Below are 23,708 nucleotides of genomic sequence, written 5' to 3'. Positions count from 1 at the left end.
ATCTATCGGATTACTCAAATGACACAACTCGATTTTGTTTCGGTTTAAAAAACCAAAAAGTTAATTATTTCTTAGGCGATCCCCAAGTGTGTGTTCACGTATATTCCTATAATTCAGGTGAGCCATCACACAAGCTGGCCATGTCAGCATGAGAGTGGCACGTGCGATTGATCACAAAGACAAATGAATGATGAGACATTCTGCGTTCAACGTTTGGGAAACTCTCGCCTTGTTACAACAACAACAACGATGATGATGATGACAAGTTGTCCTGTGGCCTCATGTGCGGCATTGCGTGTGTTCCGCCGCTCTCACCTGGTCTGTCAAAGACAAAGTTCCCCCGTGTAGCCTTAACACACGTTAGAGGCAAGTGCTACAAGCGAGCACCTATGAAGGCCGGCACGGCACGCGAGGGGGTGGGTGTGGCAAGCACCACGCCCGGCCGCCTTTGTCTCTCCAGCGACGATGTTTACACACTGCACCAGAAACAAGTTTGAGACTGAGTCCACAGTAATCACAACAACAACTATCAATGACCATGAACAACAACCACCTCAACAGCAACCACCACCAGCAGCACGTGATCAGCAACCACCATCAGCACAAACTACCACAACAGCACTAACAACCACCAGCTATAAACCAAAGCCGCTTTTAATCACCAACAACTGTAATCATTACCAACAACCACTACCAATGTCAACAACCACCACCAATGTCAACAACCACCACTAACCACAACAACCATCAATGGTCGCCAACAACAATTACATTTATAACCATCACCACCAACAGATAGCAACCACCGCTACCTATAACGTCAACCACTACCACGAACAATAACAAAACACCAACAACCACCAATAAAACAACCACCATCAACACAACAACCACCACCATCTACCACCAATAAAACAACCAACATCAACACAACAACCAACACCATCTACCACCAATAAAACAACCAAAACTTTCAGCCACCACCAATAAAACAACCACATCCAACACAATGACAACCAACAGTCAACACCAACAACCACTACCAATAAAACAACCACAACAAACCGATAACAGTATCTTTCATCGTCAACTACCACCGACTACAGCAACAACCGCCAATACGACCAACATCACGCATGCACCATAATCGCACGCCTATTTAGGGCACCGGTGGGGTTCTCTAACGAATTCAAATCACAGCCGAGCACGAGGTGCACGCGGCAGCGTCTCTGGTTGGATGGCTCGCACGAGCACACGGAACACGAGCCACGTGACCCGGAACTGGGAGAACGAGCCACGTGACCCGGAAGTAGAACGGGCCACGTGACTCTGTTACGTCACTGCGTCGTCACGACAACCAACTCGCGCGCTCACGACGACGGATCTCCAGGCTGTGTCCAGGCAGGCCTCAACTCTGGTCCCGTTCGTGGTTGACGTGCGAATTGATTGGAGAGGCAAAACTTAATTGGTGTTAGAACACAACGGGAGGGATACAACAACATTACCTCGTCACCACTGTTGGAGAGAAGTCCCGTTTTGGAAAGAAAAAGCGGTAAGCGACCCTACTTGTACTACTACTACTACACTGGGCTTGTAGTGAGTGACTCGGGGAAAGAGCCTCCTTGATATTACAGACATAATCATAGCACCTAGAGTAATCATAGCACATAGAATAATCATAGTAGAGTAATCATAGCACGTAGAGTAATCATAGCACATAGAATAATCATAATAGGCTAATAATAGCACGTAGAGTAATCTACAACACGTAGAATAATCATAGTGTATAAATAATAATAGCATGTAGAGCAATCATAGTACGTACAATAATCATAGCACATTAAATCAATATAGGGCGCAAAGTAATCATAGCACATCATAACACGTAGAATAATAATAGCACGTAGAGTATTCATAGCACATAGCATAATCATAGCACATAGAATAATCATCGCTGGTTGAGTGGCGCACAGAGAACGGGGGTCACGTGACCCGCGCTTAGCACGACGATCTCGAGGCAGGGCTCACTCTGGTCCCGTTCGTGGTTGACATGCGAACTGATTGGAGAGACAAGCGCGTTGTGACAACGATATACTGTAATTTGAAGGTGCAACGATTATAAGAGGCGTGGCTGCTTTGTCTTGGGTGAGCTGCCTTTGAACAACTGCCAAAGCACCTTATTCGGAGTGTTAAGTCCAGCCAAGCACAATCATGATAGAATGTGGGAAATACAAATGCAAAGTTACGGGAAAATTATTGCGATAGTCAATAAGATCGTGAAAATTATCGCATCGTATCGTGAAAAATGCTATCCTGGCAACCTTATAATTCATAACTAAAGTCAGAATCTTTCTTTTTACTGGAGGAATCCGATGAGCTATGAAGCTCTTTTCCACAGATGTTCAGCAGGGGCAAAGTACAGGTAAAGCAAACAATCACCCAAATCATACAAATGAAACTAAACCATCCCCATCCTACCAGGCAAAGCCCACGAAGCTATTAACTTATTTTTCAGAAGCGCCATGGCTAGCACAAATGATAGCTCAACAAAGTGGCTCGTCATTTGGACATCGATAGCGGTGGCAACGGGCAGAGAGGCTGGGGAATGTGGAATGTGCGGCACGCCTCACGCCTGCACAGAGGAGTTCAGGGCCATGAGCATGGAAGCACTCTATCTGCGTCTGCTGCTGTTACTGCTGCTGTTACTCCTGCTGCTCTTGCTGCTGCTCCACCTGCTGCTGCTGCTCCTGGTGCTGTTCATGCTGCTGCTGCCCCTGCTTCTGCTGTTCCTGCTGCTGCTCATGCTGCTGCTGTTACTGCTGCTGCTTCTGCTGATGCTGTTCCTGCTGATGCTGTTCCTGCTGCTGCTTCTGCTGCTACTTCTGCTGTTGCTGCTCCTGCTGCACGGTTTGGCTGCTGCAAGGCCTCTCATTAGGGAGTCGTTCTCCTCACTGAGACATTTCCATTCTAGATTTGAAGCTTTCGTGACTGCAAGGATTCATACTCTTTGGTTTTATTCGGTAAAGTCACATAGGTAAAACAAATTAAAATAAAATGAAGCTTGCGCTGCCTCCGAAACGTCGTGTTTTTATTGTTTATTTTATTTTAATTTGTTTTACCTACGTGACTTTACCGAATAAAACCAAAGAGTACATTTCCATTCCTCGCCTTGCTGCCAGTGACGGATTTGGTTTAATGGGGGCGTGCACGCTGCTATTGTTTTGAGTGCCCACCCGCTTTCTAAGATTCATCTCCTTCCCTATACTGGTTTAATACCACCACCACCACGGTCCGTTGCCCAATGCCAACGCTCCACTGTTATTTATAACTGGTCGTATCGGTTCTAGTCTTTTTACGTGAACTACGAATCGTGGCGCAAAAACGTAAACACGCCACATAACTGCATTTGGTGATGTTTTGGCTTTGATTACCAAATTTAGCAATCTTGTTTACCGTAACGCAATCGTTTTACATATTTTATGACCATAAAGTTCTACAGACACTCCTCTACTGAGGAAAATTCGACTTAGAGATACGAACAAACCTGTCTGTGCGTCCAGTTTGCCTGTTCGGACCGAAAGTCGTAAGTTAAACCGCCGTGCAATAGATGTCATTGGTGGCATCGGCAGAACTTGAAGAACCAGTGGCATCTATGTTTATAGGAGATTATACAACTTTTAGAGCTATTCTCTTATGTAGTGTACATGTCATACAAAATGTTCGGAACCGACAGGAGTAAGTTGGACTTACGAACAAATCAACTTACGAACACACCTCTGGATTCTGACTCGTTCGTAAGTAGAGGAGCCCCTGTATTTCCAAAATGGCCCACGTTAATGGGTGCCTGCTTCACTGGCACAACGAGTAAAGGTGGAGTCGCTAAACGTGACCCCTTCTCTCGCTCCCCAGGCCATGGCTCCCCAGCGCTCCTCGTGCCTCGTGACCGCAGTGCTGCCAACGCTGCTGCTGCTGCTGCTCGTCGCCCGCCCGTGCGAGCCGTGCTTCAAGTGCACGGAAGCCATCGCGGTGCCCCTGAAAGCGCTGCTGAACAGGATGGAGATCGACAGGCCCTTCATTCGCACGAAGACGTACAAGGGCGTGCAGAATATCATCTCCAAGCTGCTGGGAGAACATTCCAAGCGCTTGATCTGTGAGTCACCCTTTTTACTTTCACGTCATTTTTTACTCTTTATATTTACCAACTGAGGACCACTGAGCTATATAGTTATTTTTCAGAAGCAACCTGGCTAGCACAAGTGATAGCTCAACACAGTGCCTTATCACGGGGAAATGTATAGCAGCCAAATATTCTAAGCGCGTGATGTTCATTCTAAATGTGGAGGGAAAAACCGGAGGATCCGGAGAAAAATCCACGTGACCACGGGGAGAGTGTCACGTATGCTCCAAATATACAGGTGTCAGGGTTCGGGATTGAACTGACAGCCTCCTGCATACCAGGTGAGGGAGTTAACATCTCCTAGCCACCGCAACGCGCTCGTTTCCTCACCGAGGTGCAGTACGAGGGCAGCCTGTGTCTCGGCATGTCACATCAACTGACAGGCCGAGAGGCATGCGGTGCAAAGAGTAAATATATCATCAGTTTAACACGTAGGAGGCTTTTGCGACCAGTATCATCCATAGTAGGGGTTTTTGGGTTAGATTGTGTGAATATAAATGTGTCGTTAAACCCGCCACCACCCGACACAGCCAATTATCAAGGTTTGTCAATGTTGTGGGTTTACTCTCCAACACACCGGTGTGCTATACTAGTGACGAATTGGCCACGTTCTGTTTACGTGACAACCCCTTACTAATTGGCTGTATCGGGTGGTGGCGGGTTGAACGACGTATTTATATTCATGCGATATACCCCAAAACCTCTATTATGAGTATATATATACACACACACGTGTCTGAGATGTGTCTGCAATAGAGCTGTAAGACACGTATCTGAGAGACGATGGAAATGTATGCTCGAGATAGTGGATGTGTTAAAAATGTTATTTAGTCCAGATCTGTATGCAATGCATGTGTTAGACAGAAGAGGAATGTAAGATGTATTCAGAAGTGAAACAGAATAGAGATGAGAGGTATTCAGAAGACATTGGAGGATGAAGATGCGTTTCAGAATATATGCAATGCCCACCGCAACAATCAGGGACGACTCGAAGACTTATCTTTCAACTCGGCGCGGCTTTCGTGACAACTCCACAACGATTCGTGAATGAGTGGCGTGCATCACCACCATCACTGTGGAGCCTAACACTGAACATTAAACTCCGCACACACCGCCCAGTCACTTCCACCAACTCTCCTCTCCGTCCACGTGGCCTCTCGGCCGTGTGGCTGTCCCCCTGCCCTCCCCCTTCGCCCCAGGAGGCCTCCCCTGTAAACGCCGCCCGCCGCCCGGGCGGCTCATTCAGGAGGTCGGGGGTTCGATCCCGACTCTAACGTCTGCTGTATATTTGGAGTTTGCGTCTCTCTCTCTCTCTCTCGCTCCCTGTGGCCGCGTGGATTTTTCCCTTTTTACCTCCACGTTGAGAAACGTGCTTCCGAGTATTTGGCTGAGAGAAGTGTCCACGCGATAAGTACATTCCGTTGAGCTATCACTTGTGGCCAGGTCCGCTTCTGAAGATAAGCTGCGTAGCTCATTGGGCCTTGCCTGACAAAATAAAAAATAGTTTTACATTTGGGGCCGTCCATAAATGACGTCACGCACCTGGGGGGGGGGGTCAGACATTTGTGACGAAGAGGGGAGGTTTGAGAAATGTGACGTCACATCAAAATGCACAACTTTAAATAAATATAGACAACACGTTCTACTTAATTAAATAGACTTTTTAATAAATGTTTTCTCCTACAACAGAGTGCAGCGCCATATTAAATATGCACTACAATGACAATAGTTTAAAGCGATTTGAAGCATGTTTTATTTTGGGGCAGGGGGGGGCAGAGCGTTGTGACGTCATATTTGGGGGGGTCTGACTTTTTGAGACGTCGTGTGACGACGGGGGGGGTCAATCGTCCAAAATCGCGTGACGTCATTTATGGACGGCCTCTTTCCTTCTCCCCGCTCGCTTTCCCCCCTCCGTTGGTCCTGCCTCTTCTCTCCCCTCGCACCGCCCTCTCGCCTCCACACCACTCCCCCCGTCCCTTCCCCCTGTTGTATTCCTACACTGGCCGTGTCCTCGCGCTAACACCCATCACGCTGCCCCCTGTCGTCTGCACATCCACCGGCCCCCTCTGGCCATTCGCACCCCCCCCCACCCCCAGGGCTTTCCATTCCCCTCTCATCCACCGACTGTCCGCCGGAGATCGTTTCGCTCGGCTCGACCGCTCACGGCCTCGAGTGACCTCGTCCCTCCCCTGCTATTTCCTGCATACAGGATCGGAATATTTATTTATACTGGAGGAATCCGATGAGCTATGAAGCTCTTTTTCACATATGCACAGTCACCGTGCCCCTACTCCTGCCCTCTGCTGGCTCCACACCCCGGTCTCTTAGATGTTCCATGCGCCGACTCGCTTGGGTGATTACATTTATATATTATGAGAAAATCAGGAGAGATGTTAATTTCGAAGAGAAGAGAGATACAGTCATCAAGAGAGTTTAAGATTATTTACATTTGTAGCGAGGTATGAAAGAACGATAGGAATTAGAGGCAGCACCGTATTTTCCCGCATATAACCCGCGGGGTATACCACTTTTTACAAAAAAACAAGACCCTGCGGGGTATATGGAGGTGTGGGCTATCTGAAATTTGTTTTACACAAAACTTTATTTGTGTGGGGTATATGCGTTTGCGGGGCATATGCGGGCTATACGCGGGAAAATACGATAATTAGAGAAATATAAGACGTAGGTGAGAGGCATTCAATAAAAATGCACAGAGGTATAATTACGATGCATTCGTCCTTTGTCTCTTTGCATTTGATTGTCTCATCCGGCGTACATCATGCGTCTCTATCTCTGTGCCTGTCTCTATGTATGTACACTTATCTGCGTGTATCCATGTGTCTCTCTCTGTGTCTCTATGAGCCCATCTGTCTTGTGCATTCGGAAAAGGCTGGCAGTGTTAACTGGAACGCTCTATGTCCGTGCGTGCGTGCGTGTTGTTCACCGCCTTGTAGATTTGTACGAGCAGGTGGAGCAAACCATGGGCTCCAAGTTTGTGGAGATGAACTACAGAATTGGAGACGGTACGTGCATTTGGACTCGAGGGGCATGTCAGCGGGCTGACTCGCACGCTCTCAGCAGAAGTCGTTTCAGCACCCTAGCTCAAGAGAACGCAAACAAACCGATACTTTGCTCCACAGTTTTCCAGGATTTTTGGAGAGAAAACAAATCCAACACCTGAATATATTGTCTAACAAATGATGAGCGTGATGCCACGGTGTAATGGTTTGTACATTATATAACTTGCAATCTCGTGGTCCCCTGTTAACTCCCTCGCCTGGTATGAAGGAGGTTGTGGGTTCGATCCTGACCCTAACGACTGTATATAATGGTCGCGAAAGCCTACGTGTATATTTGGAGTTCGCATGTCTCTCTCTCTCTCCCCGTAGTCGCATGGATTTTTCTCCGGGTCCTCCGGTTTTTCCCTCCATATTTAGAAACATGCGTTGAGAGTATTTGGCTGCTATACATTTCCACTTGGTAAGCTGCTTCGTTGAGCTATCATTTGTGGCCAGGTCGCTTCTGAAAAAGAGCTATTTAGCTCAGTGGGCCTTACCTGGTAAAAAATAGTAAAATAAAAAATATCGTTCTCCGTCATGGCAGTTGAAACATCCGTGCAAGTTTCTGAAATATATACCTTGCAATTTCATATTCATGAGCATCTAAATTCAACCAGGCTGTTGTTAGCCAAACGCAGCACCGCAAAAATCCATCGTTGTACTGATCTCCTATGCTCCAATGTCCAGCCCCCACCACTGACTCCAACCCACAACGACCTGCATGGTGAAATAACCTCCATGACGAGTACGGCATGGGGAAACCCTCATCCATCAGTGGATTGAGACAAAAAAGCGATCTACGTGTAGCAATGCAAGAGCATATGAAGACAGTGTACCGAACAAAGGGGTATAATGTGTGTGTGCTCGTGGGTGTATTGACCATTGGCACAGCAGGGAGTACAACTGGTGCATCTACCAGTCATCTCAGTCAGCCAGCCCATGGCACCTGGGTCTGTCCCGAGACCTCTTGTCGGCGAGCCTTCGACACTTCACGTGGCCTCAGTGCACCTGGCCTGGCACAGGCGCCCTGGTGACGTCACCGTCACTTAGTGGCGAATGGCGGGTGTTGCTATCGGTGTTGCCCATTGTGTAGGGAGCGGTAGCGTAGCGGATAGCGCACTGCGCTACGAACCCGGCGACCAGAGTTTGATTCTAGCTCACAGCCAACACCAGTGGCGGTTATCTGAACTGGTCCTGGGTCTCCCCTAGGTCGACTCAGCCTCAAATGAGTCGACCTTGGGTGTGTAAACATTGCCACTGGGAAGACAAAGGTGGTCGGGCGTGGTGCTGGCGACACACCATTTGATGTGCCGTGCCGGCCTTCATAGGTGCTACTCGCTAACAGCGCTTGCCCGAACAGTCTGTTAAGGCTATGCGGGGGATCTTTGTCTTTGTTGCCCATTGTCAGATTGATTTGAATAGCCAAAAACGGCCCTAGCTATATTTTGAATGATCTTACTCTTTTTTTGACACTTTTAGTTGATAAATACGTAAGTGGAAATGAAATGTTTGTGTCATTTACGGGCCTGTAAAAGAAACCTGCATCGTGTGACGTCACTTTTGTAAGCACAAAGGTACTTCGTAATTACCTCAAATCAATGATCTGAAAGAAAAAAAAAGATCGTCACTTTGTTTTACAAATCCTAACATCGACAACGTTGAACTCTGAAATATACAGGCCTACTGTATTTGTGTGAGAGAAGAGACGGTCAGCCGTGAGTGTTGCTACTCACGCTAAAGACTGAAAATTGCGCGCATATAGTGGGTGTTGTGACGGTTAACTTGAACGAAAAGTTTGACTACATGAAAGTAATCAGGGCCTAGATTGCTACGAATTAAAACAGCATTCAAAGTAATGACGGCGAACATCGTGGATAGCAAATCGGTTATTTTAATACAAATACAGTAATGCCAATAATACATTTGAATACCTCCCCACCCTCCATTACAATGTGGAACGATTCAATGACACAATTGGTGGCGAGATGTTAACTACCTCGCTGGGTATACAGGAGGTCGAGGGTTCGATCCCGACCCGAATCCTTTTATATTTGGAGTTTGCATGTCTCTTCCTGCGGTCGTGCGGATTTTCTCCGGGTTCTCCAGTTTCCCCCTTCACATTTAGAATCAACATCACGCGTTTAGAGTATTCGGCTGCTATAAATGTCCACGTGATACGCCACTTCATTGGGACATCACTTGTGGCCAGGTCGCTTCTGAAAAAGAGGGACATAGCTCGGTGGGCTTTCCTTGGTGAAATAAAACATAGTTTTAGTAGTTTAGTTTAGCATTACAGCAAGACCTGAGTTTGATTCCCAACATGTGCACCTCTCTGCGTGCAGTTTGTTCTACGCCTGTTCTGCATGGGTTTCCGCCCAGGTCCCTAATGTCCTCCCATAGCAACAACAAAAACACAATACAGTATTACTGGTATTGGCCAAACACCCGAATGCTGATCAATTATCTGCAAAATAAACAATTTGGATTTCTCAAAGCAAGATCACCCTCTTCTGCAAAGATGTGGCATAACTCTCCGGAAAAGTCTTGACATTGTTCAGGGTTTCCTGGCCCAACGAGAATAATGATTATCAAATATTTATTAAATATTTATTTGATAATTGCAGTCATGTTCGTGGCAACTCGTGGTTTCAAGAGTCACGTGAACCCGTGACTCAATGTAAATCAAAAGGGATACACCATGGGCTCATACACGAGTGATTCGTTGCACGTATCGTGACCTTAAGACTCAACGGTTAATCATTCCACCCCTGGTATCTAAACACGTGATGTCTGTTGGTCGCACCTTCAATGCTGTCTCGGTTTGTTTATAATGTTCTCTTGGTACAACTCCGTATCAGCATAAACACCAACACTGCCGTGTTTTTTACGTGCTTGATCACTCCTGCCTTGTTAACTATGTATTGGTTCTGTCATTCACAGTTTCCGGTCAGCTGAGTCAAAAACACTATGCCAGTAAGTGTGGGGAAAAACATTGAGCCTGACTGTGGGAAATTCAGTTTTGATTTGTTTTGAGAGATCCGACTGGTTGCTTTTTGCTATGCTTGGGAATATTTCATCTCTCAGTGCGCCGTAGACTCTTGTAATATTTTCACAAAAACTATGCAAAAGATAACCCCCAAAAGAAAACTAACCACCCAGCTGTTATCAATGCCAAAATCCAGAATTATATAATTCTGGGGCAAAACTGGAAAATAAATATATATTGAAGTTCTTTTTACTTAATAAAGGTACAATATTTTGGGTAGACATTTAAATGTCTACCCAAAATATTGTGTGTGCCTCAAAAAGCACAATAGTGGTATAATTGGTTATGAAATTCTCGTAATCCAAGAAATTAGCCTGCCGATGGTGGCCATACATTGCTGTATTCCAGCACTGTGGAGGCAGCGAGGGTTGGTGGACGGCACACAGATGGTACGGAACTCCCTGACTGTGGGCGTCGAGGTGCTGCTATACCCTGGCTTGCCAGGAGAAGGCGTGACAAGAAAAACATGGACTCCACCTTTTCCATCTGTACATTGCATGTGTTGTTAAGCCAACACCATCTGACACAGCCGATTAGTAAGGGTTGTCACGTAAACAAAACGTGCCAATTAGTTACTACTTCAGCACACCGGTGTGTTGGAGAGTAAAGGCACAACATTTACAATTTGAGTACGACGTTTCGCTGGTAATTACAACCAGCTTAATCGGGCGATTAATATTTACGTGATTTAACCCCCCAAAAAAACACGTTTATTATTAATAACTTTCATTAATGCAACAGGATTTGTATGATGAGCCAAATAATGCTGGCAGATCTACAGAATGGCCCAATAGTTAATTTCCCGAAATATAAATACGGAATTAATTTCTCACTAAACTAATTTAGACCACCTTGTACAATAATGTTCATTATTTACCAAATAAATCCTGACTGAGTCTCAAAACTCCTCTTCAGGAGGGTCCCGCTGCATGAGGATGTTTTGGCGATGTTAATTTTTTCACGAATGAGAGTTTGGGATTCATGTGAGAGGACACCAGGGAACTCTACAGGCTGTGATCAGGAGCCAGAAACACACACCTGCCTGGTTCGGAAGGTGTTCTGCAAAATGTTTTAAAGGGTTGATTGATATAACAAAATCATTGATTTACAGGGCCAGATTAAGGTTCTTGTAGGCCCTGGGCACTTCTGTTTCGTAGGCCTTCAGTGACAACTTTCTACAGTTGCTACTGCTGCTGCCCTATGTTACTGCTACCGCCGCTGTCACTCCGCTTGTTTCGCACGGTACTTCGTCCAGGTGCTGTACAGACGTCATTACTGATACACGTATTATTTAGGATGTGCCCTAAATTGATGGGAGCGTGCTGCGTGCCACAGATAACATTGACGTGACGTTGCCTCTTTGTACACTGTGGCTATCCTTGCTATACAAATATATTTATTCAAGAAGATATCCTGGTTACATTTTATTTTTTATAATACATACAAACAAAAAACGTGGTAAAAATGTGTCTTCGTAAGCCCTTTAGTTTTTGTAGGCCCTTAAGTATTTGTAGGCACTGGGCACAGTGCCTACTGTACCTACTGTGCCGATTGGATAATATGGCCCTGATGATTTATCGTCGAGACACGAATAAGCAAATTGAAACAGGTTGCATGTAACTATAAAGACATTGCTGGCATCCTTTTAATGGCTTGCAATATTTATGACGTTTTGGAAACTGTCGTGATGAATGCAAATGTGGGCCACCGTCACAGAAGTGTGACCAGTTCCTGGAGCTGAAAGCTGTCATCTGTAAAAAAATAAATGCAAGTACAATGGACAGACATGTACAGGGACAATCATGAAGCAATATTTTTAAAGTCTTTGCACTATACAGTAATACCTTGGATCGCGAGCATAATTCGTTCCGGAAACGTGCTCGTAATCCAAAGCACTCGTATATCAAAGCGAATTTCCCCATAAGAATTAATGGAAACTCAGATGATTCGTTCCACAACCCCAAAAATGTTCATGTAAAAATTATTAATGCAAAATACCTTTTTATATTTTTATTATTTAACGTTAATATAAAGTAATCACATTTATTAATTTAATTTAATCGTGGCTGGTGTGAGGGAGACGAGAGAGAGGAGGAGGAGGGTTATTGTGTAGGACGACTTTCACTGTCACTAACAGAATCACTGGCATCTGTTGGCTCACTGGAATCTTTTTATTTTTGTGCGACTTTAACAAGGAACCTATCCAATGACACTTGCTTTTGCCTCCTTTTGAGGAGGCAAAAAGCATTGTTGCAGTACAGTTACTAAAGAACAGTCACTACACTTGGACAAAAATAACAAAAATGCTTTATGCACACACACGTGGTCACAACACTATACTGTAGTAAACACGATAGTACTGTAGTAAACAGTATACACGTGGTCACAACACTATAGTACTATAGTAAACAGTATACACGTGGTAACAACACTATAGTACTATAGTAAACAGTATGCACGTGGTCACAACACTATAGTACTGTAGTAAACAATATACACGTGGTCACAACACTATAGTGCTGTAGTAAACAATATACACGTGGTCACACCACTATAGTACTATAGTAAACAGTATACACGTGGTCACAACACTATAGTACTGTAGTAAACAGTATACACGTAGTCACAACACTATAGTACTGTAGTAAACAGTATACACGTGGTCACAACACTATAGTACTGTAGTAAACAGTATACACATGGTCACAACACTATAATAAACAGTATACACGTGGTCACAACACTATAGTACTGTAGTAAACAGTATACACGTGGTCACAACACTATAGTACTGTAGTAAACAGTATACACGTGGTCACAACACTATAGTACTGTAGTACACAGTATACACGTAGTCACAACACTATAGTACTGTAGTAAACAGTATACACGTGGTCACAACACTACTATAGTAAACAGTATACACGTGGTCACAACACTAGTACTGTAGTAAACAGTATACACGTGGTCACAACACTATAGTACTGTAGTAAACAGTATACACGTGGTCACAACACTATAGTACTGTAGTAAACAGTATACACGTGGTCACAACACTATAGTACTGTAGTACACAGTATACACGTGGTCACAACACTATAGTACTGTAGTAAACAGTATACACGTGGTCACAACACTATAGTACTGTAGTACACAGTATACACGTAGTCACAACACTATAGTACTGTAGTAAACAGTATACACGTGGTCACAACACTATAGTACTATGGTAAACAGTATACACGTGGTCACAACACTATAGTACTGTAGTACACAGTATACACGTAGTCACAACACTATAGTACTGTAGTAAACAGTATACACGTGGTCACAACACTATAGTACTGTAGTAAACAGTATACACGTGGTCACAACACTATAGTACTGTAGTAAACAGTATACACGTGGTCACAACACTATAGTACTGTAGTAAACAGTATACACGTGATCACAACACTATAGTACTATAGTAAACAGTACACACGTGGTCACAACACTATAGTACTATAGTAAACAGTATACACGTGGTCACAACACTAAAGTACAGTAGTAAACAGTATACACATGGTCACAACACTATAGTACTATAGTAAACAGTATACACATGGTCACAACACTATAGTACTATAGTAAACAGTATACACGTGGTCACAACACTATAGTACTGTTGTACACAGTATACACGTAGTCACAACACTATAGTACTGTAGTAAACAGTATACACGTAGTCACAACACTATAGTACTGTAGTAAACAGTATACACGTGGTCACAACACTATAGTACTATAGTAAACAGTATGCACGTGGTCACAACACTATAGTACTGTAGTAAACTATACACGTGGTCACAACACTATAGTACTGTAGTAAACAGTATGCACGTGGTCACAACACTATAGTACTATAGTAAACAGTATACGCTCGCACGGATGTTGACTATACGAGTGAGGCACGCTGACTGAGACCGAGCATGCGAGATGATTACCCACAATCCCGCAGCGAGACAGAGAGAAGAACCATCGGCTCAGTTGTGATCACGTGACGCTCGGCAGACAAAGCGTACACATACACTACTCGTATTGCAAGACCTCGCTCGTTTATCGAATTAATATTTATTGAAAGTTTTTGCTCGTCTTGCAAAACACTCGCAGACCAAGTGACTCGCAATCCAAGGTTTTACTGTATTTACAAATTGTTCACTCGTTTTTTTCTCTCTCTCTCTCTCATGGCAGTCTACTGGAGAGAACTCATCAAGTTATGGAAGGATTTTCAGGAAGCTTTGAAGAGTAAGTCCTGCCCATTGCACCCTCACACCCAGCGCGACGCAAACATCAATCGTTGTCTTCCTCCTCCTCCCTCCTGCTCACATGAGCAGTGTTGAGAATACCGGTGTCTAACACGTTACCGTGGTGGGGACGAGACTAACCATAGTACGGCATTGTTGATGCTTCACGAACCTGCATCAAGCTAACACCTGTCCCCTCCCACTTGCTCTTGTGCGCGGTACAGATTTGTAACTTTAACTCTTAATGCGTCCATCCATAAGAGGTTTTCGTTTGGTATAGGATCATTATTATTAATACAGCGGTATAATTAGCTGTCGCCTGATGAGGCTAGTTGTAATTAGCGGCGAAACGTCGTACTCGAATTGTAGATGTTGTGGGTTTACTCTTCAACACACCGGTTATTGCTGAACTAGTAACTGACACGTTTGTTTACGTGGCAAACCTTACTAATTAGCTGTGTTGGGTGGTGCTGGTGGTGGGAGTAACGACACATTTATATTCACACGATCTAACCCAGAAAACCTCTTATGTATATTGGTCGCGAAAGCCCACATATTAAACTTAATGTATCCATGCTCGCTTCCTTGTGACCCTAATGCAAGTTTGTCAAATCTTTCTTCCTCTGTCCACCGAGCGGTAGGCATGGGAACACACCATAATCAGTCGATCAGCACGTCCAATACGGTGTGGCAAAGTGTGGATATTCCTGTCTCTGGCCACCACGGAAGAGTAGGCCAAATACTCTGTAGACGGGATCTCTGTACCTCGAGTGGAGGCCCTTTAGCCAGCAGTGGCATGAGCAGGACACTTTCACCCTTACCTGGTTACACTCCCTGCTGTGTGTGGTGGTGATGTATGGGATTTGTGACTGTGTTGTTAAGCAACTAATGCGAATATATTTTAACTAACCGTTATGTTTTGTCCTTTCCTTTTTGTTTTTCAGCTTCGAAGGAACCGTCATGCCCTGTCTGTGGTAAGATTGTGTACACCTGTATATATGTTGAGGCGTAAATGACGACTCGGAGGCAGATCTTCATGTAGGGGCTTGCGCCAGTTGTTTTATTAAGGACTTTTCTTCATTCACGACTCCGTGTACTGCACGCTCACTTATCGCTCCCCCAGGGAAGGGGACTGGGGATTCCCTAGCATCCGCAGGCTACGCTAGCCTGGTGCCAATTTCCCCCTACCCTGGGTCCCAACTTCCAACTTCACACGTTCCTGGCTCCCCGCAACGACCACGAACACGTCACGGGTCCCAACCTAAATATCCCAGGGGGACATGTCACCGTCCCGCCCCCTGTCCATGACGTCACCATACGTGTACCGGAGGGCGTGCGTGACATGACGTCACTAACTACTACTCTACATATATGTAGGCGATTCTGTAAGACGGTATGGGTGCCATGACTGCGTCTTCATCACCTTATCACGAGACAGTATGCATATGTGTGTGCGCATGTGTGTGTGTATGTGTCAGGGGAGCGGTAGCTTAGCGGTTAGCGCACTGCGCTGCGAACCTGGCGACCCGAGTTCGATTCTCGCTCACGGCCAACACCAGTGATGATGATCTGAACCAGTCCTGGGCCTCCTCTAGGTCGACTCCCCTTTGTGTGCCGTGCCGGCCTTCATAGGTGCTCGAACTTTGTATTTGTGTATGTGCGTGCGCGCATGTGTGCATGTGCCCGTGTGCGTGGACAATTTATGAGGCCAAAAAGGTCCGAGCGTTATTCCAGAAATGTGAGCGAGCTACCGACTGTCGGCTTCAGCATCACGCTCGTTCAAGCACGTCAACGAGGACGTCACCATGCGCTTAATAATGGCGCTTGCCCAACATTCTAACATTGTCATGACAAATGTTTGCCTTTGAATGCAACACTTTCCCCCCGGCTTTTATCTGGAAAACCTGCACCAACTTCACATGTACAGGCTAAACCTGCTGACAATTGACCAAATACAGTTGATCCTCGATTATCCGGCAGCTTCCCACATTATCCGGCAGTCCTGGGCCGATTTGGCAAAACTCCTCCAGAGGCACCATTTGGCGTGACAAAAAAGGTAGCTATGCTTGATTTCATTGTGAAATATCATATACGGTACATTATACACTACATACATACAACTTAAACAATGAAAATGCTTCATCTGTATACTCCAGTCTTCGAGATTAGAGTGGTAAGTACGGTACAGTAAATAGTCACTTTTTTTTTATTAGGATTTTTATTTTAGAGTAGGATATTTATGCAAATGTTATGTAGTAAACAAATTTAAAACGTAAAGGCACATGCACAACACCGAAAAACACGGCGTGCAAAAATAAGCAATTTTAAATAGTCATTTGACTATCCGGCGTTTTTGAAAACCCGGCGCCCCCTGCCCCCCGAAGCCACCGGATAATCGATGATCTACTGTAATATTCTAACTGAATAATATAATGAAGGATTACCTGAAAGTAAAGCCCAATTTTAACAAAGTCGTGGCGTGACGGCAGCACAGCAACGTATCGAGGAGTCAACTCGTGTTGAGCTCTTGAGTGTTCTCAACTCACGTGCAGGCACAGTCTCCTAGTGCACTTGTTTCCTGCCAAACGGTCTTGCGTGGAATTGGCCAAACATCTAAATGTAGGGCCCTGCTCAACAACAGTTTTGTTTTTAGTCTTATCCTGAACGTAACAGACTGCTTGGAGTCATCACATGTCGCTTATTTCGACCTTAAACTCGCTCACCGTGTTCTAAATGCAATTGCTTGACACACTCGACTGGGCAAGTAAACGTTTATCATTCTTATCGTGTGGGTATCGCGGCGGTTCAGGCAGTGCCACAAACCCCACTGCCTGAGTTTGATCGCTGATCATGCGTAACGTCACCGGTGGGTGACATCCAAACCAATCCTGATGCCACGACCGAAACCTATTCCCCCCCACGATCACCAACTCGCATTGAACGGTGTGACGAGTAAATGGTCAAACCACGTGACCGACATTTCTGCAGGAAATGTACGTGTCTAGTTCGTTGTCCTTCTTCCTGCACCTCCCGATTAGCACGGTTGGCTATGTACGGTGCGAAAGCAGTTCAACATGCGTACAAATTGGTTTCGAATTTTTATCTCTATTTGAGAAAAAAAAGCTCATAAAGTCAATCAAAAAGGTGATAAATGGAACTTCGTAGCGTTTACATTTGCCCCTACTGAAAATGCACGTGACATCTGGTTCCATCACGTGAACTTTTGTGACCCCAATCTTCCCTGCAATCTGCAGACATCAACAGCCTTTTAACTCCGTCCATGTGTTTTTTTTGTCCGCAGAACCCACGTATGTATCTGCCCTGCGCTGCGAATCCTGCCAGAAAGAGAATAAGGAAGTCTGCCTGTCTTATTGTGAACGTACGTCATCCTGGAGTTATAACGTCAGGAATGCCTCACTGCGTGCAATTTATATCACTCCTAAAATATGACTCTCGTAAAATCTGTCGCGTTGTCTTTGCAATCCAAGTACGATGAATCGAAGTATTCATTTTATTCATTAACATCGATGCATCGTTCCATGCATGTGCAATGCCTTGAGATGCTCAATTTGCATAACTAGGCAGGGGTAGAGCAACAAGCAGAAACATTGTAGGAACACATTCTTGGTTCATATTCTTGGTTCTTTCGGTAAAGTCACGTTGAAGGGAAACAATAAAATAATAAATATATAAATCGAAAATATTCTTGGTTCTTTCGGTAAAGTCACGTAGAAGGGGGGAAAAAATATATATTTATTTATTTTATTTTTCCCTTCTACGTGACTTTACCGAAAGAACCAAGAATATGAATCCCTGCAGTCACGAAAGCTTCAAATCAAAATTGTAGGAACAATGAATTTCGTTCGCACTGTGGTGACGTCAGCGCAGTAACATTTAAAACAAAAAAGTGTCACCATGTCATTACTAAGTCTCCATATCAAGCCGAGTAAAAAAGACAATACACTTTACGGGCACTTCGTTGTCTTCTGAATTGTTTTCCTGGTGCACTCTGGGCATTATTGTCAGGAGGCAGAGAAACCCTTCAAAAATGTCACAGCAGAGCAACCTCACGAGTGTGAGAATGGCCAAAAAAGATTTGCTCACAACTTCTGCATGGAGCCCTTCAAGCAGCGCTGTCCAGAGTGCTGCTGCCGGCTCGTATCACCCGACGCTTCTGCCTTCTTAAACATTGCTGATGTTTGTGTTTAGTTTGTTGTCCTTCCCCCCCCCGCCCGCCGCACCTCCGATTAGCACGGTGGCTACGTTACGGTGTGAAAGAAGTTCAACGTAGATACAGCCATTGCACATTGCTGCCAGGGATACGTCTAAATTCACTCTGCTAGGTTTTTACAAAAAGCAATGATGTAAAAATGTTCGAGGATTTTTTAAAAAGTGTCTAAACGTCACTAACTCACCTGCGCGTGTATGCATGTATGTGTTACAGGAAGTGGGGAGCGGTAGTGTAGCGGTTAGCGCGCTGCGCTATGAACCCGGCGACCCGAGTTCTATTCCCGCTCACGGCCAAAACCTGTGACGATTATCTGAACCGGTCCCGGGCCTCCTCTAGATCGACTCAGCCTCAAATAAGTACCTGGTGCGGTGTGTAAACATTGCCACTAGGGAGACGAAGGCGGTCGGGCGTGGTGCTGGCCACCCACCCCCTCGTGTACCGTTACCGGCCTTCATAGGTGCTCGCTAATAGCACTTGCCCCGACAGTCTGTTAAGGCTACACGGGGGACCTTTATCTTTGTCTTTGTGTTACAGGAACTATTTTGGAAAAGCAACGGCGAGCACCTTTGGAGGTTCTGGACGACGTCGATCCCGACGTCATCCCAGAGCCAGACTACGACCCTGAGTTAACTCATAACATTTTTACATTGCTCTTTTTGACATTTTTTCCCCCAGTCTTAGTTTGAATTTGACATTGAATTTGTGATGTGACTACTAGCTAATTAAGTGCTAAATTACTGCACGGGACGGTTATCGACTTATGTACTGGTTCCGTTCCTCAGACCCGTTCGCATCCGGAACTGTTCATAAGTTGTAATCATGTACCTACAATATTTAAAGTACATATAGAACAGTTTTACAAAATATGTTAAAGTTCACCAAAAGGTAAGCATTGTGAAACTCAATAATAATACTGAAAAGTAAATGAAACATTAAGTCCTGACGTTGACTTGCTTGTCGGAAGGGGGACCACCTCCCAATTGCACACAGACACAGACACGCACACAACGACGATCCCACGTATCCCCAAAACAGGCTGTTGTGGCAAGTGCTGCTAGCAAGCACCGCCGATGAAGGCCGGCACGGCACACGAAGGGAGTGGGTGGTCAGCACCACGCCCGGCCGCCTTTGTCTCCCCCTAGTGGCGGTGTTTACACAGCCCACCAGGTACAGGAACACCTTGCACTTTCGTCTGGTGAGGGATCAGAACATGGACGAATGTAAAAACAGAGAGCCTTTATATTTAGCTTGCACATTTATTTTGGAAGGCGAAAAACGCACGTGCAAATAACGACGGTAAATAAATAACACATACGTGCGAAACCTAACTAAACAGAAATAAAAGAAACAAAAATAAACGTAAGAATAAGTAAACAAAACTTAAATAAATAAACACTATCACCACGCTTGGGGTCCATTATGAATATGTTGTGTGGTGAATGACGACTCGGAGGCAGGTTTCCAAATAAAGTTATAAAAACAATGTAGCAGTGATCTTAGGGGCCGTCCATAAATGACGTCACGCGATTTTGGGTGATTTTTGACCCCCCCCTAGCACCACGGTGTTACAAAAAGTCAGACCCCCCCCCTCAAATATGACATCACAAAGCTCTGCCCCCCCCCCAACAACTAAAACATGCTTCAAATCGCTTTAAACTATTGTCATTGTAGTGCGTATTTAATGTGGCGCTGCACTCTGATGTTGTAGGAGAAAACATTTATTAAAAAGTATATTTAATAAAGTAGAACGTGTTGTCTATATTTATTTAAAGTTGCCCATTTTTACGTGACATCACATTTCTCACCCCCCCCCCCCTCGTCACACATCGTCACAAATGTCTGACCCCCACCCCCCCCCCCCAGGTGCGTGACGTCATTTATGGACGGCCCCATACCAGGCGAGGTAGTTAACATCTCCTAGCCACCCCAGCGCCCACACACCACGGATCTTCCTACGTAAAATAGTCGGGCGATAGGCTAAACGGGACCATCCGTGTAACAATTTAAATAGAAACTTAAACTATAACGAACGACTCATTGGTTTTTTCGGTAAAGTCACGTATGTAGAAATACAATAAAATTATATTAACACAAAAAACAATCACGATGTTTTGATCACAACGCAAGCGATCTTCATCAGGTGTCAAGAACAAATCACGGAGGTAAATACAACAAAAAGATGAGAGACGAGAATTCAACAAACCTGAAAAAACATTATGTGAAGCACAACCAGTCAGGCCAACAACACAGACACTTCCTGGCGGACCACGAATTTCAGAAGAGTGTTAAATTTCGTGTTCACTCTTCTGAAATTCGTGGTCCGCCAGGAAGTGTCTAACTGTGTTGTTGGCCTGACTGGTTGTGCTTCACATAATGTTTTTTCAGGTTTCTTGAATTCTCGTCTCTTTGCTTGTTACTTTTTTGGTTTGCCGGCACCTGTCCTGGGGGAAGGGAGGAGGTTGTTTTCAGAATGCTCATGAAGAACACAACAACTGTGACTCCATAAAATAACTTTGAATTAACAGCATAACGGGTCTTTCAGACTTGCTTCAACATGTTACGTTTGTTCATGCCGACATTACCGAGTGATGCGTTGTATACTGTGCTGTGTTTGCACAGAGGCCCCAACTTGTTGAAATGAAAACGGCTAGGTTGGCACAGTGGGGAGGCACGGGTGACGATTCATCTGCCAGTGATCTCAATCAGTCAAAGCCATGGCACCTGGGTCTGTCCCGTGACCTGTCAGTGAGCCTTCGACACTTCACGTGGCCTCAAAGTGCAGCTAGCCTGGCACAAGCGCCGTGGTGACCTCACCTGCACTTAGTGGCGAATGGCTGCTGTTTTTGCTGTTTACGTGTTTACACGTGTGTGCGTTGACGTGTGTGTGTGTTTCCACGTGGTGCGAGGGGTAAGTGTAGCGGTTAGCACGCTGCGCTTTGATTCCCGCTCACGGCCAACACCAGTGACGATTACTTGAACCGGTCCTGGGACTCACCTCGGTCGACGCAGCCTCAAATGAGTACCTGGTGCGGTGTGTAAACATCGCCACTGGGGAGACAAAGGCGTCCGGGCGTGGTGCTGGCCACTCACCCCCTCGTGTGCCGTGCCGGCCTTCATAGGTGCTCGCTAAAAGCACTTGCCCCTACAGTCTGTTAAGGCTACACGGGGGATCTTTTATCTTTATATTCTTGGTTCTTTCTGTAAAGTCACGTAGAAGGGAAACAATAAAATAATAAAAATATAAAAAATAAAATTCTCACGTGTGAAGGTTTTCACACCTGATGATTGCTTGTGTTGCAGTCGAAACGTGAGAATTTTATTTTTTAAATATTTTTATTATTTTATTGTTTCCCTTCTACGTGACTTTACCGAAAGAACCAAGAATATGAATCCCTGCAGTCACGAAAGCATTAAATAAAAACAATATTTTATCTTTGTTTCCACGTTGTGTGCGCGTGTTTACGCGTCGCGGTTACACGGTGCGGAGTTCAGGCGCGCACAGAGATCGCTTCGAAGCAAATTCCGCTGTCAGAGAGGCATCATCTTCTTTGCGTGTAACGTTACAACATAACTCAGCAGGCAATACGCCAACCTTGTCCATACATCGCTCCCTCCATCTACCGGTTTGAAGTGTGTTTGACACATCCCATCAGCCACACGGACCTTCTGGGGGAGGGCATACTTTCAGCAGAGTTAACTCAATGCCCGTACACAATCAGTGCCGCCGCAGTTTTGAACCGCCAGGCGGCGGTTGTGCGGTCGTTGCGTTGTGTAATAAATAATTTAAGTTTTTTTCAAATTATTATTATTACACGCTTTTTATTAACTCTGTCTATTGTTGTATCCTCAAATCTTGTAACTCAATTTTTACCCACTTCCCAATGTGGTATCGACTACAAACCTGGTATGCTTATGTCATACTGATGACAATACTGTATTCTATCATTAAAATGATATATATTTTTACAAATTCTTTTTAATGTTATTTTTTTGCTTGGGTCTAATTGTCCACGCTCAACTGATGTTGGCTGTAAAGCACCACAGTCCCCTTACGTTGTGGCGAGCTTCGATTTCACTCCCTGGAGTCGTGGACTTCTTTCAATACTAGTGCGGTACATTTTATTAAATCGTGTTTTAAAAAACAAGTTTTTTTTTAAACATTACTTTTACGGTGTGGTACGCAGCTGTAAAAAGGAGACGTTACTAATGTATTCTGTTCATCACTAACGGCAGCCACAACAGCGCAGTGGCAGGACCCCGGGGAATCTATCGGATTACTCAAATGACACAACTCGATTTTGTTTCGGTTTAAAAAAGAACAATAAGTTAATTATTTCTTAGGCGATCCCCAAGTGTGTGTTCACGTATATTCCTATAATTCAGGTGAGCCATCACACAAGCTGGCCATGTCAGCATGAGAGTGGCACGTGCGATTGATCACAAAGACCAATGAATGATGAGACATTCTGCGTTCAACGTTTGGGAAACTCGCCTTGTTACAACAAGAACAACGATGATGATGATGATGACAAGTTGTCCTGTGGCCTCATGTGCGGCATTGCGCGTGTTCCGCCGCTATCACCTGGTCTGTCAAAGACAAAGTTCCCCCGTGTAGCCTTAATATACTTTAGAGGCAAGTGCTACAAGCGAGCACCTATGAAGGCCGGCACGGCACGCGAGGGGGTGGGTGTGGCAAGCACCACGCCCGGACGCATTTGTCTTTCCAGTGACGATGTTTACACACTACACCAGGAACTCGTTTGAGACTGAGTCGACAGTAAACACAACAACTATCAATGACCATCAACAACAACCACCTCAACAGCAACCACCACGCGATCAGCAACCACCATCAGCACAAACTACCACAACAGCACTAACAACCACCAGCTATAAACCAAAGCCGCTT

At 45.0% G+C, this 23,708-nt stretch overlaps 1 protein-coding gene across 1 annotated transcript; it reads left to right on the top strand.

Annotated features, from left to right (window-relative positions):
- Positions 1 to 1,184: 1,184 nt before the first annotated feature.
- On the top strand, positions 1,185 to 20,604 carry LOC142928869 (uncharacterized). The gene is made up of 8 exons (XM_076069320.1): positions 1,185 to 1,552; positions 3,910 to 4,150; positions 7,132 to 7,200; positions 10,177 to 10,209; positions 14,516 to 14,569; positions 15,513 to 15,542; positions 17,870 to 17,947; positions 19,334 to 20,604. Exons 2-8 carry the CDS (start codon positions 3,913 to 3,915, stop codon positions 19,483 to 19,485), a joined length of 654 nt encoding a protein of 217 aa, XP_075925435.1. The 5' UTR covers positions 1,185 to 1,552; positions 3,910 to 3,912; the 3' UTR covers positions 19,486 to 20,604.
- The last annotated feature ends 3,104 nt before the right edge of the window (positions 20,605 to 23,708 follow it).

Source organism: Petromyzon marinus, chromosome 24 (genome assembly GCF_048934315.1).
Source record: "Petromyzon marinus isolate PM22_M1 ecotype Great Lakes invasive population chromosome 24, UKy_Petmar_22M1.pri1.0, whole genome shotgun sequence".
Taxonomy (NCBI): domain Eukaryota; kingdom Metazoa; phylum Chordata; class Hyperoartia; order Petromyzontiformes; family Petromyzontidae; genus Petromyzon; species Petromyzon marinus.
This window is presented reverse-complemented; position numbering and strand designations above follow the sequence as displayed.